This window comes from Chrysemys picta, chromosome 4 (assembly GCF_011386835.1).
Source record: "Chrysemys picta bellii isolate R12L10 chromosome 4, ASM1138683v2, whole genome shotgun sequence".
NCBI lineage: Eukaryota > Metazoa > Chordata > Testudines > Emydidae > Chrysemys > Chrysemys picta.
In genome coordinates, this window is record NC_088794.1 from 29,206,966 (window position 1) to 29,223,708 (window position 16,743).

At 46.6% G+C, this 16,743-nt stretch overlaps 2 protein-coding genes across 2 annotated transcripts in view; both read right to left on the reverse strand.

The window, feature by feature from the left end:
* The window catches only part of LOC103305709 (NACHT, LRR and PYD domains-containing protein 3-like), a 58,385-nt gene extending 56,986 nt beyond the window's left edge, over positions 1-1,399 (reverse strand). The window contains exon 1 of the mRNA XM_008175124.3: positions 1,241-1,399. The gene's annotated coding sequence lies outside the window, so the exon portion shown is untranslated. The remainder of the gene's footprint in view (positions 1-1,240) is intronic.
* Positions 1,400-2,594: 1,195 nt separating this feature from the next.
* LOC101948840 (NACHT, LRR and PYD domains-containing protein 3-like) overlaps positions 2,595-16,743 on the reverse strand; it is a 57,122-nt gene continuing 42,973 nt past the window's right edge. The window contains exons 12-14 of the mRNA XM_042862092.2: positions 10,887-11,057; positions 6,822-6,992; positions 2,595-3,257 (exon numbers count right to left, since the gene is read on the reverse strand). Of these exons, the coding sequence (XP_042718026.2) occupies positions 3,167-3,257; positions 6,822-6,992; positions 10,887-11,057 (433 nt within the window). The 3' untranslated portion in view covers positions 2,595-3,166. The remainder of the gene's footprint in view (positions 3,258-6,821; positions 6,993-10,886; positions 11,058-16,743) is intronic.

A 16,743-nucleotide genomic window follows, 5' to 3' on the forward strand; every position in this document is an offset into this window, starting at 1 on the left:
CTAATGGTCCCTTCTGGCCTTAAAAGTCTATGAGTTTATGAAACCAAAAAACACCCCCCTTTAATCCTCCCCCACCACCACCACCCCACAAGCAGCAGCCCATTGGCACACCAAGAAACACAGCCCAAGTAACAGTGACACATGGTCACCAGCCATAACATTATGTAGCTCCTTCAGGGGAGCCTCACAGATGTAGACACAAACCAAAGTCTCTGCCCCAAAATGACTGAAATATACATGTATTGTTTTTAAATCCTGTCTTATATAGTCCATGCACTGACTGTAATGTGTGTAAACAAACCAGTATAAATAGGAGTTAAGGCTGGGTGTGTATTTTGTTCAGCAGTTGTTAATATTACAGTGTCCATAAATGTCACAGCATGTGATCTATGCTGTGTAATTCACAGAGTGATTTTCCTGTGGGGATTTTAGATCTATGTCTCAAAGCTGCCTGAATTTCCAGCAAAGGAAGTTTTTAATCCAGATTTGGGATTGGGGAAAGGAGGGCACCTTGGTTAGCTCCTTCTTTGGTTTCTATTTCCACCCTAAACAACCTCCTTAGCAACACCCGCCTCAGCACCAGTCCCCAAATCTGCCTTCTCTGCCCAGAGATACCATCCTCCTCCTCCTATAGCCTGTGGGCAGAACAGCCACAGGATGCCTCAGCAGTTCCAGTCTCTGACATCTCAAAACAGCTGAAGTAGGGCTGGGGATGGGTCTCCACCTGGCAAAGGGAGAGAGCCTCCAGGCTCCCTCATGGCCACTCTGTGCCCTACAGCAGTCCAGTGGTTTTCTCAGCTGTTCGTGATGATGGAAGGGGGCGGGAGGGGTGTGTGCGCCTCCCCATGGGAGGGTTATGATCTATAGCCCGTACCTTACACTCAGACTCACTCTTCATTTCTGTCTCTCACACACACACACACACACACACACACACACACATTCTGTCTCATGCCCCACCCAAGTGCCTCCTCAGTTTCCATCTCCCTCAGATGCAGCTGCTGAAAGCAGACAGCAGGAAAGCAGAGGGATGGCAGAACGTTCCTCTCCTTTATGGTTTAGTCACTTAGGAAACACTGCAATCCTGAGACCTGCCCTGCAAGAGGGACTCTAGAGACCTCAGCAGAGATGCACCTCCCCCACCGCTTTCTCTCAAGAGGAGAGTCACTGATCTTTACAAGACAAAACCCCACTCTGACATGATTTCAGCCAAGTGAAATATTTTGTATGCTGAGCTCACCCTGAAGAGCACTGGCTCCGTTGGGATGATGATCAGCTTTTCTTCCTCAAAATGAGTGGGCAAATCCCCACAAACAGATGAAATTCCAGAAGTTTCACTCTCTAAATGTAATCCCTGGCAAGGACTTCCTTGCCTATTTCCTGTCTCTCTCTCTCAGCTGAGAACTAGCCTCCTTTCTCCTCCCCTTCCCTGTTTAAAGAAACAGGACTGTTTTGTCCCTACAGTGCTAGAACAAACAGTGCAGCAAAAAACTCAAACAAATGCCTAGTAAACATCCAGCAAAAGAGAATATTAACAATATAGATGACCTAGTTCTGCAGAGATCAGCAAGTTCTGCCATGAGCTGTAAACTGTTCTCATCTCATTTACCCACTTTCAGATATTTAGGCCAAAATGTTCAGTGGTGGCAAGAATTAGGTACCAAAATAAAAGTACCCAGATTTGCAGAGTTGCTGAGCACTTACAAGTCACTCTGAAGTGAGTGGGAACCAGTATTGCCAGAGATTCTAGAGATTTTATTGGGGAGTCTCATGGCATTTGGTGTTTTTCTTATACCCTCAGCTCCTGGAATTACAGGAGAATCTCAGCTTCCATTTATAAAAAGTTTTTAAAACCCTCCTGGTTGTGGAGAACAGCCTGAAAACGTGACCACAGTGAATCCTAAGGACTCAGAAAACAGAAGGCAAATGAAAAGAATCACAAATGTATTTCTTGTTTAAAATCTCATGATTTTGTGGGCCTGACTCTTTGAACATTTGTAGTTGACAGTACTGGGGAACTGCTTTTGAAAAGTCAGGCCACTTTTAATTAGGTGCCTAAATATGGATTTAGGTGCCTAACTTCTATTAGCCAAGTTTGAATATTTGGGACTAACCTCTACTGACATGATGGGGCACCTGAGGAGTGGGGGACACTGGAATAGTGTTTTGCCCAAACAAAGAAAAGAAAATGAAACAATGTCTTTTTAATACATACAGTACAGGCTCCCAAATGACTCTGCTATTGAGCTCCCTCACAATTGTAGGTAAAACCTACATCTTTATCTTGGATTTTGTACAACAATTAACCCTCTCCCTGTCCTGTACCTTTGATCTCTGCTCCCAACTGGCCATTCAGGGTTCTTAGGGGTCACCTACACCAGCTTTCTGACAAAAGCCCACAGAAATTAAAAATCACTCTTATTTTGCCTGCACAAGCTTCTGAAGGTGTTGACCATAATGGATGAGAAACAAGAACCATGGGGGGGGGGGGGGAAACTGTCTGAGAAACCATCCCTGCGGGCCCTCCTAGGCCTGGAGAATTCTTGTGCATCAGCAGAAACTATGGCAAGAAATACAAACTCTAAAGGATGGCATTTTTTCTTGGTTCATGATCTTTATTGGACTCAACAAAACTGACACAAACATACATCAGGAACGAACAAGTGCTGGGAGATGTAATGTGGAAAATGCCAGCTTAGTTGCTGTGGAATTGTGTAAAACTACAATACTATTATAAATACACAAACAACAGTGACTGATCTGTTGTAACAGAGTGACAATTCCCCTCTGGATCCGAGGATGGAGTTCTTGAGTCTCCATCCTTCGCGTAGAGAGACTGAAAGGGGAGGTTACCAGATCTCCCATGATCCCACATCCCTCGTTTGGGCCCTGAACTGCATCCTCCCTCCCCCCACAAACCAACTGCCCCCTCCAAGGTCACACCAAGCATGGAGCAAATCCAGCTCCTACTCCTGAACCTCTCACCCTCAGGCAGGAGGGCTGGGCCTGACAATCTACTCAGCCCCCTACCATAGATACTGAAATATGTTGATGCGGTCCCCCTTAAAAGGGGCAGGGTTCCCCCTCCCCACAGTCTGCTTCCTAAGCTAGTGGCAGGGCAGCCAGGACAGAGCCTCGCTGGATCAGTGGCTCCCGCTCACTAGCCCTACCATATCTCTATGACCAGATCAGGTTTTGTGTCTTTCACAGCATCCAGCTCTGCCTGTGTTTCTTCAGTTACACTCTGATAGCCCAAGCTGTGTGGAAAACAGGGAAGGAAAAGGACATGTTAATTCTCTCTGCAGACAACATCTGAGCCCACTGCCCCTATGAAGCACCATGAGCTGCACCCACAGGATTTGTGCCACTGCCGCTGCCCGGCCTGCTGATCTCACCACCAGCAGATACCTTTCCCTTGGGGGAGGGGAGGAGAAGCGCTGGTGCAGTCTGTAGCCTGGCCTGCTCCCCCCACATCCCACTCATCTTGTGAGCTCTGGGCAGGGACAGCAATGTCCTTTCTGCACATAAAGGGCTGGATTGTGCAGCCCTTGCTCAGGGCAGGGAGCACTTACTGACATGGACAGTCCCGCTGTGGGGCTACTCAGTGCTCACAGGGAGCAGGGGCTGCAAAATCCATGTCACAGAATCTCCCCATGGAAGCAGCCTGATCTCAGCTCTCATTGCTGCAAGGGCTCCTAACACCCCCTCTCCACAAGGCTTCAGTAACACAGCCCTTGAAGGGGTTGAGTTTGCAGCTGCTGTTGTGGGGCTGCAGATGGCTTTTCTAAGTGCTCTATCACCCGCATGCTTACTTGGATTGTCTTGAACATTCCTGTGTGTCATGGGGAGCCAGGGCAGGGAGGGACTAGAGGTTCAAATCTGGGGCCATCTGAGAAAGGAGTTCCTGAGATACGGCCCCCGAAAAATTATGGGATAGAAGAATCAGACATTTTTTTATAACTTTTTTTGCCCACACCAGCGACTCAAACTATGGCTCTGAACCTCCCCAAATTTATAGCAATTTCTCTCAGCTAGTGCACCCCACCCGCTGCCCTTTTGGGAAGCAATATTTAAGAAGCTATTCACAATAACATTTGGAACCTCAACATGGGTCAGCCCAAAGTGACTGCCCAAAGAGAGTGAAATACACCTGTGGCAACTGTAGGGCTCCACTGCTAAAGAGAGGCTTTGCTGGCAATCTCCTGTTGCAGTAACTGGTGGCTCCAGAAGACATGCTGTGGCTTTTGAATCAAAGTAGCACCCATGGCTGCGGTCTGCCCGGCCATTGGCAGCTTCCAGCCAACATGTGATGTGCATGTTACTCGTGTTCTACAGAGGTTTGTTTTGCCCAGAGACCAACATTTCTGGCGTAATAGCAATATTTTAAGTTGCTCTAAATTCCACGTGCAGAATCCAATTGTATTGTAGGAGTATTGGTCAAGGAAAATAACATTAAATAACTAGAGGGAAGATGAAAGACTCTGGTATGCAATTGTAATCATGACTCAAGCTCTTCCCCTCTTCCCTAAACAATGGGACTCAGTGTTATCAAAGAAAAGCAAGTTTTTGGGTCATTTTGTCAAGAGGTTCCTGATACACAGCCCTATGAACGGAGCGCATAACTCTTGTGGTGCAGAGTTAGGGAAAAATCTAAGGCTCTGGCCTTCATGAAACTGATAGCATGGCCTGCCCCTGAGATTAGCTATTGAACGGGACCAATGACCAGTTTAGAAATATTTCAGAGGTCACTGCCCTACATAAGCATTAGTACCTCTGATTACAGACAGCAAGACATCAATGAGGCCTGGTCTACACTAACCCCCAATTCGAACTAAGGTACGCAACTTCAGCTACGTGAATAACGTAGCTGAAGTCAACGTACCTTACTTCGAACTTACCACGGTCCAGACGCGGCAGGCAGGCTCCCCCATCGACTCCACGTACTCCTCACGCCGAGCAGGATTACCGGAGTCGACGGGGAGCACGTCTGGGTTTGATTTATCGCGTCCAGACAAGACACGATAAATCAAACCCAGAAGTTCGATTGCCTGCCGCCGAACCTGCACGTAAGTATAGACAAGCCCCAAGACCGGGATAGGGAGCTGAGACCAGGCATGCTCAGTGCAATGCACAGGTCCACAAGAGCCGAAACCACAGGGAGGAGAATGAGAACACCCACCCAGATGGATGGAGCAGTTCACATCTCTCATTCCTATTGTTTCCTCTCCCAGGGCTGTCCTCATTCAGCTAAGAACACTCCATCAAGAGGAACGGGCCACTCACACCTCTCTGAGCCTCCTATGCTGCAAATGAATGTTTAAAGCCCCTTTCCCCCATACACCAGATTAGGGGTCTGGCCTCCACAGCTCCACTCTCCTGCCCATTCCTGCCTCCAGCTGGTACAGTCACTTCTCACAGCCCCACCATCCCACCTCCCTATAGCCCCTGAATCCTTACGAGAGGTTTGGAAAGGCAAGGAGTAGGGGGGTGCTTGAGTGGTGTGTAGGGTAACCCTGGGCCATAGGGTAACTCAGACTGTGGCTGGGAGCAGCAGCACCAGTACACCAGAGGGGGCGGGGAGCAGCCTGCAAGCAGGAGGCAAGAGGCAATTGCTAAGGCTGGGTGACACAGGAGGACAATGCAGAGGGACCCCAAGGAGATCAAAGATAACAGGGCTGAGCTCAGGCCACTGACCAGCCCTTAATTATCTGCCATGAGAAGGATGGGCCAGAAAGGCACCCGGAGCCAGACCACAGCTGGCTCCCAATGACACACTGTTATTAGTAACAGGGGTGACGCTGCGGACTGGGCCTGAAATGATGGGTGATGAGCAGGGGGAATCCCAGCCCTTTATGGGAAACACACATTGTGTTGATGTTATTTATTCACATTTCTTGTTTGCAGCCAGTTTGGGAGAACAGAGTGGAGCAACTTTTAAAACTATTTATTTAGGAGGTTTTAACAGGTGTATGGAAATAGCAAAGAGAAAACAATTCCAACAGTAAGGTTTTGTTTAGAGAAATATACAGTAATATTCTCATCCAATCTCTCTATGTGATAGCGTGCTGCTCTGTTACAGAATGAGCATTCGTTTTATTTTCTTTCCAGCCCTTTTGGGAGAGCAGGCATGACAGCTGGAGTTGAGGGAAGCGTGTGCATGTGTGGGGTTGTTGTTATTGCCTTAGTGAGTAAAGTCATTGTGCTGTAACATCAAAATATGCTGCATTTCAGGGCTGCTAGAAGCCACTAGACTCTGTCCTCAGCTGCACCAAGTTTATGCTCAGCACCGCCGCGGTGACTTGGAAGTAGAGAAATAGGCTCTAAGTGACCTTTCCCCTACTCTGATCCTGGCCAGAATGAACTCTGGTTTAGCAGAGAGAAATCTCAGGGCTGCTCTAAAATTACCCCAGCTGCTGTGCCCGCCTAAGAGCTGGTGGACCATGTTCTGCCCATCTTGCCCTTTATATAGGTCCTCCATGCCCCTGCAGACCCACTCAGTTGAGGCAGGATTGGGTGGGACAGAGTTGGCTATATCTGCTTTGCACGACCAAAGGATTACCCTGGGCCAGCGGAGTCCATGCCAATTCGTGCTCTGCTTAACAAGGGTCGAGGGTTGAACTCACAACTCCATTATTCAATTTAACTAGCAAAATGTGACCAATGAAGATGTCAGTGGGTCTCTGTTCTTTGTCTCAGGAGCAGAGTGGGGCTGGTCCATGGCTAGGTTCCATGAAGGGTATTGTGATCCTGGTAAATGGAGTGTAACTCACACCACCACCGTGTTAATGGGCACAGACTAAAGGAAATCAGTTGGTACTTACCTTATTTTGTGTAGTTTGCAGTTGAGATGTTTCAGTCCTTGACACAGCAGCTGCACTCCTGGATCTCCCAGTTTGTTTCTCCCTATATCTAGCTCGGTCAGGTGCTGGTTCATGCTTAGCGCAGAGGAGAGATCACCACAACAAGCAGCAGTTAGACTGCAATGCTCCAACCTGCAGCAGACAGATACAGAAAGGAAAAGGACTACTTATTTACAACACCTGTGTGTTTCCCTCCTTGATACCAGTGTGTATCTCTAAAGAGACTCTGAATTCAGAGACATGAGAGAGAAATCAGCTATTTCTATTTAAATCATTATCAAAATACCCCTATACAAAGTTCTAGGCTCCTAAGGCAGAATCAACACTACAGCAAAACTCCAACAACATTAAAATAAATATTCAGACAGGAATTCAGCCAGGTAGCCACACACACACACAAAATCTCTTTCCCATCCCTTCATTGCTCTGGGAGGCATCCCGCAGTGACCCTCAGCAAACCCAAAACCCTGATCCAACAAATGTCTTTTGCAGCATGCCAAGCGGTCACCAGATTGAAGCTATTTTGTGCCAAGGAGGAAAAAGTTCCAGCAGCCAGCAGCCCCTCTCCTTTACAACAAGGGGGAATCCAACTCAGGTGCCCCTGCTGACCGTAGCTGCAGCATTAGCATGGGAAGAGGTGATCCAACAGGCCATTTAGATCTTTATAGCTCATAGGCTCATGATCTTAAACTCCACCCAGAGACCAGCTGTCAGCCGCTGCAGAACACCGGATCACGTGCTCACCGCAAGATGCCCCGTTCAGTAAACAAGTCACTGTGTCTGCACCAGCTTCACTCTCTGAATGGTTTGAAGTGTAGCCCATAGCTACTCAGAATGCTTTGGTAGTGAGTAGATTCCTTTCCAAGTGCCCAGTTACAGCAGTTACCCTGTATTCCATGAAGGGATGGTCAGCCAAGAATAGAACTGGGTGGGTAGGTGTAGGTGTATTTCTAGTGGGGTGGAGAATCCCTCCCTACACAGAAAGAAACACCTGGGAAATAGGTCACAAGCTCATTCATTGTCAGCACTCTGATTTTCATTCCCTTAAACTGCAGGGAACCATTGCTGCTGTGTAAACTGGCCTGGCTCTCTCAGAAAGTAACCCAGTGCCTCAGACTGTGAAGCCCAGCTTGGGAGAGCGGGGACCCTCACACTACACAAACTCTGGGCTACTCACACTACACCACTGGGCTACTGTGAGAGACCTAGGTTAAAAATTTAGAACCAAAGCCAAATAGCTCTTCAATATCTCATAGGTAGTGTTGCTATGGCTGTTTTGGTCCCAGGATATGAGAGACACAAGGTGGATGAGGTAATGTATTTTATTGGACCAACTTCTGTTGGTGAGTGAGACAAGCTTTCAAGTTTACACAGACCTGAAGAAAAGCTCTGTGTAGTTCAAAAGCTTGCCTCTTCCCACCCCCAACAAAAGTTGGTCTGATAAAAGATAATGCCTCACCCACCTTGTCTTTTAAATAGCTTGACTAGATTACCTTTGCCCTCAGCTTCACTTGACCCATGTTGCAATTTGAAAGAATAAACCAGGTCTGGGTAATTTTTATGGATTTTATATAAACACTGAACATATGTATCACTGACTAAACTAATTAAGAATGGAACACCACAATGATCAAATCAAGGTCAAAACTGAGGTTGACTCACTAGATGAATTAGTTCAAATTATCAAATCAAGGTAATAAGTAAGCAGACCAAACTAGGTAGCTGACAAAGAATTCCTTTTGTTGATCCTGCATCAGGAGAATTAAGGAGGAGCCATCTTCCCTTTAATCTAAATCCCCAGACAGCTTCCAGGCAGTAGGACATGAGTGTCCATTCTGGTCTGAGGCCTTGTCAAGTGAGATCAGCCAAAGAGTGATTTCTTTGCAAGTCATCATTTTCTTACTTCCCTCTTAAATCCCTGTGTTGTTACAAGCTATTTTCTACTATTCCCACTTCCCTCCTCCACCTTTCACATCATAAATAGCACAGAATCTTTCCAAAAAGCCTTAACCCAGCAGTAATTGTTAAATCACACACAATAGCAGCTTTTGGAACATCAACCAGGAGAACCTCAGTAATTATAGAGGACAGCCATGGGCATTTGGTGTTCCTTCCTAGGGAACTATTAATGCTGCCACTCTGCCTCCAACACTCCCACCCCCACACACATGGAGCCAGGAGGCATCCCTCATAGAAGACAAAGATAAAAAGAAAAGGATCAACCTCCTTCTGCTTTGTTTTTTAGGATCTTTACCTCAGGTGGTGGTGGTTGTTGTTGTTTACTGGAACCAAGTGATGGAATCATATGGTCAGAGCTCCTACTGCCAGTGGGGTCTTTCAGGCAATAGCAGACTGCTCAGGCTGATACAGCTAAGGACCAGAATCTTTCACCTCTTCTTCCTCTGGACAGCCCAACCAGGGAAGAGAAGGGAACTTTGCTTCAGATGTTGTTGGTGAACCAAGAGAGCTCCCTTCTCTTCCACATGGACTAGCTACAGAGCAATGGCTGTAACACCCTGGTCACCGAAGATGCTGCAGTACAGAGAAAGCTGCAGGCTTAATAGGAGCCAATCAGTCTGTTTCCATTGGGGATTCCTGACACTTGGTGGTAATTGCTGGGCTAATGAGACAATTGGCTCAGTAACTGGGAGGAACAGGAAGCTGGGTGGAGGAGAGGAGCTGTGGGGCAGGCTTCTCCTCGTGTGTAACTGTGCTATATCCTGCCCTGTCTGAAAACAGAGGATTAAATGTGCATGTGATGGAAAAATAACAAACTATGTGTTTGTAGTGGAGAAGCTGTGAAAACTGGCTAGGCAGTGCTGCACACTTGACAGCTGGAGAAGTGCCTTGTGACAGGCCTGGACCTTGATAGGTGTCATTTCATGCTTGCGCCATCTCAGGGATCACCTTTGTAGCGTTGGGCCAATTAGATGGTCCATGCATTCTGGATGTGGTTGATGTGGTCCAATCCTCTTGCAGCACATAGTCTTTAGGTCTCGGGTCATTAGGGAAAGTCCCATCAGGATTGATGGTTATCTTGTACAATCTGCTGTTTTGAGTGCGTTACAGATGTCTCCCAAATAAAAAAACAGCATGTGCGTGGGCTCAGGAGGGAAGTACCAGTACCATCCATCTATCTTGGTAAATGGACAGGAGGCCCATGCTTATGAGAAATCATCGTTTCTTGAAAAATAGACATCTAGTCATTGCGCACTCATCTTTCATTTTCTATCCTCTATCCAGTGACAAGAGAAGAGCATCCATCAGTTCCATTAAAGCAGCATCAATTCCATAGTTAGCCTGAATCCAGACTGTGCTGGGTCTGGAATGTTGGCTTCAGTCAGGTGGAGCTTGTAGTTGGCCTTTTCCTAGCTTCTCTTTGAACTTGCTCAGGAATGGGAGGTTTGACACTGGTCAGTCATTGGCTAGAGCAGAAATTCCAGGGTGAGCTAATGGGACCTACAGTGCTGTCAACCTCGGTGAAAACTGCTGCCTAGAGAGAGGGGCAGGCTGGGGAAGAGACGGGTGAAGGACAAAGCATCCCGGCTGCTCCTATAGACAATCCCCAGCTAATGATTATTTCTACTGAATTTCTTTGTCTTTTTGTCCTTTCCCGCTTCCCTTTTTCCTCTTTCTGTTTCTTTCTCAGGTTGTTAGGTTTATCCCAGGATTCGTTGATTACAATGAAGGTAAAGGATTTGAATGACAGAGGGTTATTCTAGTCAAATTATGAACTCTCCTATGACCCTGTTCTCATTCACACATAGTGAGTAAATTAATTGAAGGGTCTTCAGTAAAATACACTGCCTTTATGATGCATGTAGAGTGGCTGTGTGATCCAACTTCTCATCGAATACAGGTGATAAATCTACATAGTAGTGCGTCTCTTTCTGACTCCTTGGGAAGACAGTAGGTGTTTTTTAAGGGTTGTTGCTGCATTCATTGTAGTGCTGTGATTCTAGCAGAAAGAGCTGAAATCACGATAGGACAATGTCAATAGGCACAGAGAAGCCAGCTGCTACTTACCCTAGTTTCTGAAGTTTGCAGTTTGGATGTTTCACTCCCTCACACAGCAGCTGCACTCCGGCATCTCCAAGTTCATTATACCCCAGTTCCAGCTCTGTCAAGTACTGGCTAGTGCTGAGAGCAGAGGAGAGATCCCCACAACAATCAGCTGTGAGATCACAACCCCACAACCTGCAGGAGACAGAAACACACAAAGAAGGAAACAAGTTATCACTTCCCTCCTGTTTGTGGCAATTCTTTCACTCATGTCACTGTCTGTCTAGAAAGGGATGATCCATTCAGAAGAGACCAGTCACGAGGCTCTAGCAGGGGGCAGTGGGACTGTTGGCACCAATGACCCCTGTGTGGATTCCTGTCCACGTGCCCCTGCCTCTGTCAGTCACCCCGTGTTCCACAAGGGAATGTTCAGATGAGCTGAAGGGAGGGCAGCAGACTGCATGGGTGTTTGTAATGGGCTGGAGAATCCTAACAGGCACGGAGTAATAGTTCAAACCCTTTCCCAGTGCTTATACTCAAGCTCCTTTCTGCTTATGCTAATTCAATCTAAAGCTGCTGTGTGAGCTCCTCTGCCTCTCCCAAAACATTCCCCAGTATCTAAAACTATACCTATATCATCACTGCAGAGTTACCCCAGCTCTGAATGTCTAGTTCTGGGAACCCAGGTTAGCCAAGCAAGGGCATTGAGTGTCCACCCTGCTAAGCCACACTCAAGTCATGTTTGGGCACCATTGCCCTAGTCAGATAAGCTAGCCAAGGCTTACAGCACTTCCAAACCTGGGTCAAAGGCTTTTGTCTGTGGACAGCAGAGGAGTTAGGGCTAAAACCTTGGTAACAGGTTAACTCTGCAGTAACCACGTACCCTATCAGCCAAGGCATGTGGGAGCCAAACCCCTTCCAAACTAGAAGACAGATGACATTTTTCCTTACAGCCAAACTCCAAGCTACATATATTACTGAGAACAGAACAGATCCTGCTCCCAGCCCACCTGTTTAGCACAACTGGGTTCCCTGTTCCCCGAGAGACTTTCTGGGTCTGTAATAAATGACTTTCTTCCCTTGCCTGTATCAGAACCACTTACAAAGGCTAGAGGTGGGGTTCACAATACTTATAAAATGAAGGAATTCACAGTGAATCCGACTTGTGCTCCTTGTAAGGTTCCAGGCCTGGGACACATGATCTCACTGCATGCTGGAAGGCAGGCTCCACAATCAAAAACTCTCTCTAAAGGGAGTGTGTTTCTTGGCCTATTGAATTGCTATGGGAAGTCTGTAGTTAACCTCCATGGCTGAACCCTTGAAGTTGCTACATATAAAAGAAACCTATTATTGACCACAGAATGTATTACTGGGTCATTCTGGGACACTCAAGATGACATGAAGGAAATTCCTTGGTTTTCTATGTACTATTGCTAGGAGTCTGGGTAATAAATAGGAGGATTTGGAAATGCTCACATGAGAAATTCTGTCGTAGTTGGTATTACTAGAACCTATGAGAGGATTCACATAATTAGAATGTTTAAATTAATGACTACAACCTATTTAGTAATGATAGGAGAGGATAAAAGACAGGTTAATGGCAATTAATATAAATCATAAATTAAGAAGGGCAGGCAATTGATAAGTGAAGCTAAAAGTCTCAACAGCAAAAGCATCTATGGACTATATGGTTAAGAATAATTAAAAGGAATGTTTTTTAATATATCTGGAACAAAAGGCAGAAATATTAAATATCTACTTTTGTTTTGTAGCTGACAGGAATTAGAGTCACAGGACTGGAAGGGACCTCAAGAGGTCATCTAGTCCAGTCCTCTGCACTCATGGCAGGACTAAGTATTATCTAGACCATCCCTGACTGGTGTTTGTCTAACCCAGGGGTGGCTCTTCAGAAGTTAATATGCTGCTCCTTGTATAGGCACTGACTCCAGGGCTGGAGCTACAGGTGCCAACTTTCCAGTGTGCCGGGGGGTGCTCACTGCTCAACCCCTGGCTCTGCTGATGAGGGGCTGCTTACATATTACTGTGGCTCATTGGCAATGTACATTGGTAAATTCTGGCTCCTTCTCAGGCTCAGGTTGGCCATCCCTGGTCTAACCTGTTCTTAAAAGTCTCCAATTCCACAACCTCCCTAATCAATTCATTCCAGTGCTTAACTACCCTGACAGTTAGAAAGTTTTTCCTAATGTCCAACCTAACCCGCCCTTGCTGCAGTTTAACTCCATTGCTTTTTGTCGTATCCTCAGAGGTTAAGGAGAACAATTTTTCTCCCTCCTCCTTGCAACAACCTTTTATGTATTTGAAAACTGTTATCATGTCTCCTCTCAGTCTTCTCTTCTCCAAACTAAACAAACCCATTTTTCCAGGAAGCTGGAGGGTTTATTCATAACACATAATGGTGATAAAATATTTTCTGTTCCAACACTATCTAAAGAGGATTAAATGGCATCTGAGAGTTAAATTATTGTAAATCAGAAGGTCTTTACTGCACCAATTTTTTTCAATAATAATTGGCTGAGGAGCTTTCTGGACTGTTGATGTTAAATAAATCTTGGGAAACTGAGGAAGTTCCAGAGGACTGAAAGAAAGCCAATGCTGTGCTGATATTTTAAAATGACAAATGGAATGAACTGAGAATTATAGTCCATTTGGCCTCCCATCAACCCAGGAAAAAATAATGGAACAGCAGAGATGGATCTAGTAATAAAGAGGTAAAGGATTGAATATCAATAATGGCAGTCAATTTAGTTAATAGAAAACAGGTTTGTTTGACAAGACCTGACACCCGTCTTTGAGATTATGAGTCTGGTTGATAAAGGTATCTACTGAGATGATGTACTTAGATTTCTGCAAGAAACTTGATTTATTAGCACACGGCATTTTGATTAAAAAATAGCACTGTACAAAAATCAATACAACACATATGAAATGGATTGAAAACTGGCAGACTGATAATTCTCACCCCATCCATGTATTGTGGGTGTTCCTTTTTTTCCTGCTGGTTAGAGATGGCCAAAATTTGACAGGCAGCCAGAGACTAGAACCGCCCCTCTGCAGAGCTCCCAGAATTCTCTGCCTCCACTCCCAGGTAATCAGCACACCAGGGGTCTCCTCTTTGTGGCAGAGTCTCAAGATCTTTTTAAATTGGATTCCATTGGAGGCTCATACAAATAACTCTAAACTGAAGTACGCTATATTAAATTATAAAAGTAGCAATGAGCAGGCTCCCTTTTGGCCAGGGGGTTTTCTGAGCCAGTCTTGCATCTGCTCTGGCCACAGCTCTCTTCCACAAGAGGAATCGTTTGGGGGGCAGTCTGTCTTTCCTCCTTTAACTCTCTGGTCATGGCTGAGAGAGGAAAGAAGAGGAGCCAGGAATGCTCTGATGGTGCAGCTCTCTCAGACCCAGGATCTCAAGGGCTCGAGTACCCCAGCTGTAGGTAAGACCTTGCAGCCAAACCAGAGAGTGGTATAGGAGAAGCCAGGTCCCCCTGTTGTCCTCTACACATGGGGCACAGCCCTCTCGGGAGGTAGGGCTACAATGAAACAGTGGCTCAGCTTGTGGAGTCCCTGTCAGGCCATCTGGCACTGGAGCTGCCATTGGGCAAAGCAGCTTCGGAGGCTCCCGGTACTGCAGCTAGCAGAGCTGGCTGAAAATTCTCCATTGAAACTTTTTTTTAAATGGAAAATGGCTTTGTTCAACTACACAGAAAAGTCCATTTTTTGTGAATGTTCGTGTGTGCGTGGGGGCGGGGAATGGAGATTCACAACCAGCTGTTGCAGTCAGCTCCTTCCTGCCTCTGAGGAGCACAGGCACAGGCACCAGCACCTCCTGCCCTCCCAGCCTCACAAAGGACAGGCCAGAGGGTAAGTACCCAGCCAACCCTCAGCCCTCACACCCTCAAAGGGATCCTCATCCCTCTATAGTCCTGGGAGTTCCCCTGAGAGAGAAACCAAGGTACTAGCTTTGTCTCAGCTATTGCAAATGATGCCGTCCTAGGAAATGTGAAGGCACGGGTGTCCAGCAGATACACACGCTCCCAAGGTCAGAGTGAAGGTCCGCATTATAGTGCGGTTGTGAGGAATGTGATGTGTGCGTTGCGTTACTGCACATGGCAGAGCATAGGACTTACAGAAGAGCAGAGTCGGTCAGTGGAAGTGGTGAATGTGTTGTGTGAGGGGTGACGATATTTAAATAGGATGTTTGCTTGTTTTTAAGGGTTTGTTTGTGGGCCCATTCCTCTTGTGCAACACTTGTGGTTGGGTTTGGATTGGATCTTTTTTCTAAGAGAGACTCCCTAGTTCAAACAGGAATTAATTCAGGGAAGTTCTCTGGCCTGTGTTATACAGGTCAGACTAGCTGTCACAAGATCCCTTCTGGCCTTCTAATCTATATGCATGAGGACAGATGCACTGATTTAGCTCCAATACTTTTGGGTATGACAGTGCCAGTATGGAGGGCAAAGGCTGAGCCCATTCAGCCATGGCTAGTTGGACACATTGACTTGCTTGTGGTTTGCTCATTCAAAAAAACAATTGAAACTCAAACAATACAAGTCTAGGGCATGAGGCCTATGAATCACTCACCAGACAAGTTGTGGTTTTGAGGGTCAGGGAGCTGTAGTGTCCAAAGGTTAATTTTACACTGAACATGAAAGACAAGGGGTTGGGATGATGCACTTTCAGAAAGGTCAGTGTCCTATAGCAAGCCCATTGGAGGTGGGGCGGGAAGAGAGAATGAGAGGAAAGAGAGAGACAGGGAAATGGGGGTGTAGTGTGAAAGGGAAGAGAAAACTTGCACAGAGATTAGAGACCAGGATGGGGCATTGACAGATGGGCATCTTTGCCTAGGCAGGGGCTCAGAGGCAGGGCTTCTGACAGTTGTAATGAAGGTATATTTTATTGTTTGAAACCCAAAGATGTTTCCCCCAGTGAGCTGAGAATTTCATAGTTCCAGGCTCAGCCAAGCAATGAAAACGGAGCTGAATTGGGGGCAGACGAGGTACTATCACATTCCTGAGCTGTCTGGCCATTTGGCATCACTGCCTCTCATGCCACCATCTGTGAATGACTCACTCCCAACATTCCTCCAGCCTATGAGGGATAAAAGGGGCAGGACTCTTTGCAGGGCCACACAGATGGGAGGCACCAGTGATCTGTAGGTTTTGATCCTCAGGAGGAAACAGGAGGCTGCCGGTGTCCTGAGCAGAAGGCTCCCAGAGCAAGGGGGAGGGGAGGGAAGGAAAGTCAATGGGGTGATAGGAAGAGAAACCACTAATGGATGTCTTCTTTCCCTACAGAGAGGAGGGGTTTTGATAGCAGCTGGTGGATTCTCTTTTCTGCAGGCTGTGTAATGGAGAGTGGCACCTTATCCTCAAGAGGGAAGATAAGGAAGAGACACTGATGGTGAGAATAAAAGGAGAAATCAACTAGCCCTGAGTTGGATCCCATCCATCTACACACAGACAGGCAGAGCTTTGAGGCTTCCCTTGATGGCTGAAGGGGAGAGGTGGGGACAGAAGCAGGTCAGCCCTCCAGACTGTGGATCTGATGTTTTTGGGAGGGAATGGAGATCCCTGCATTAGGGGTCAGTGGCACTAACCCCAAACCTCCAATGATGGACGTTAGCTGGGAGGCTGATTTTGCCGTTCACTCTGCTTGTGCTTTTGCAGCTTTCCAAGAGATCTCAGAATCCAACGTGCAGGTCTTTGGAAAACTTGGGCAGAAGAGTAACAATGGGAGCTGCTGGGTTCTGAGCAATTCTGAAAATCTGGCCCAAAGTCCCAGGAGCACCCCACACCAGGTTTGAAGTTCAGTCGTGAAAGAAGAACCACCGAGCAGACATGTACTGGAATAGAAAAGGGAG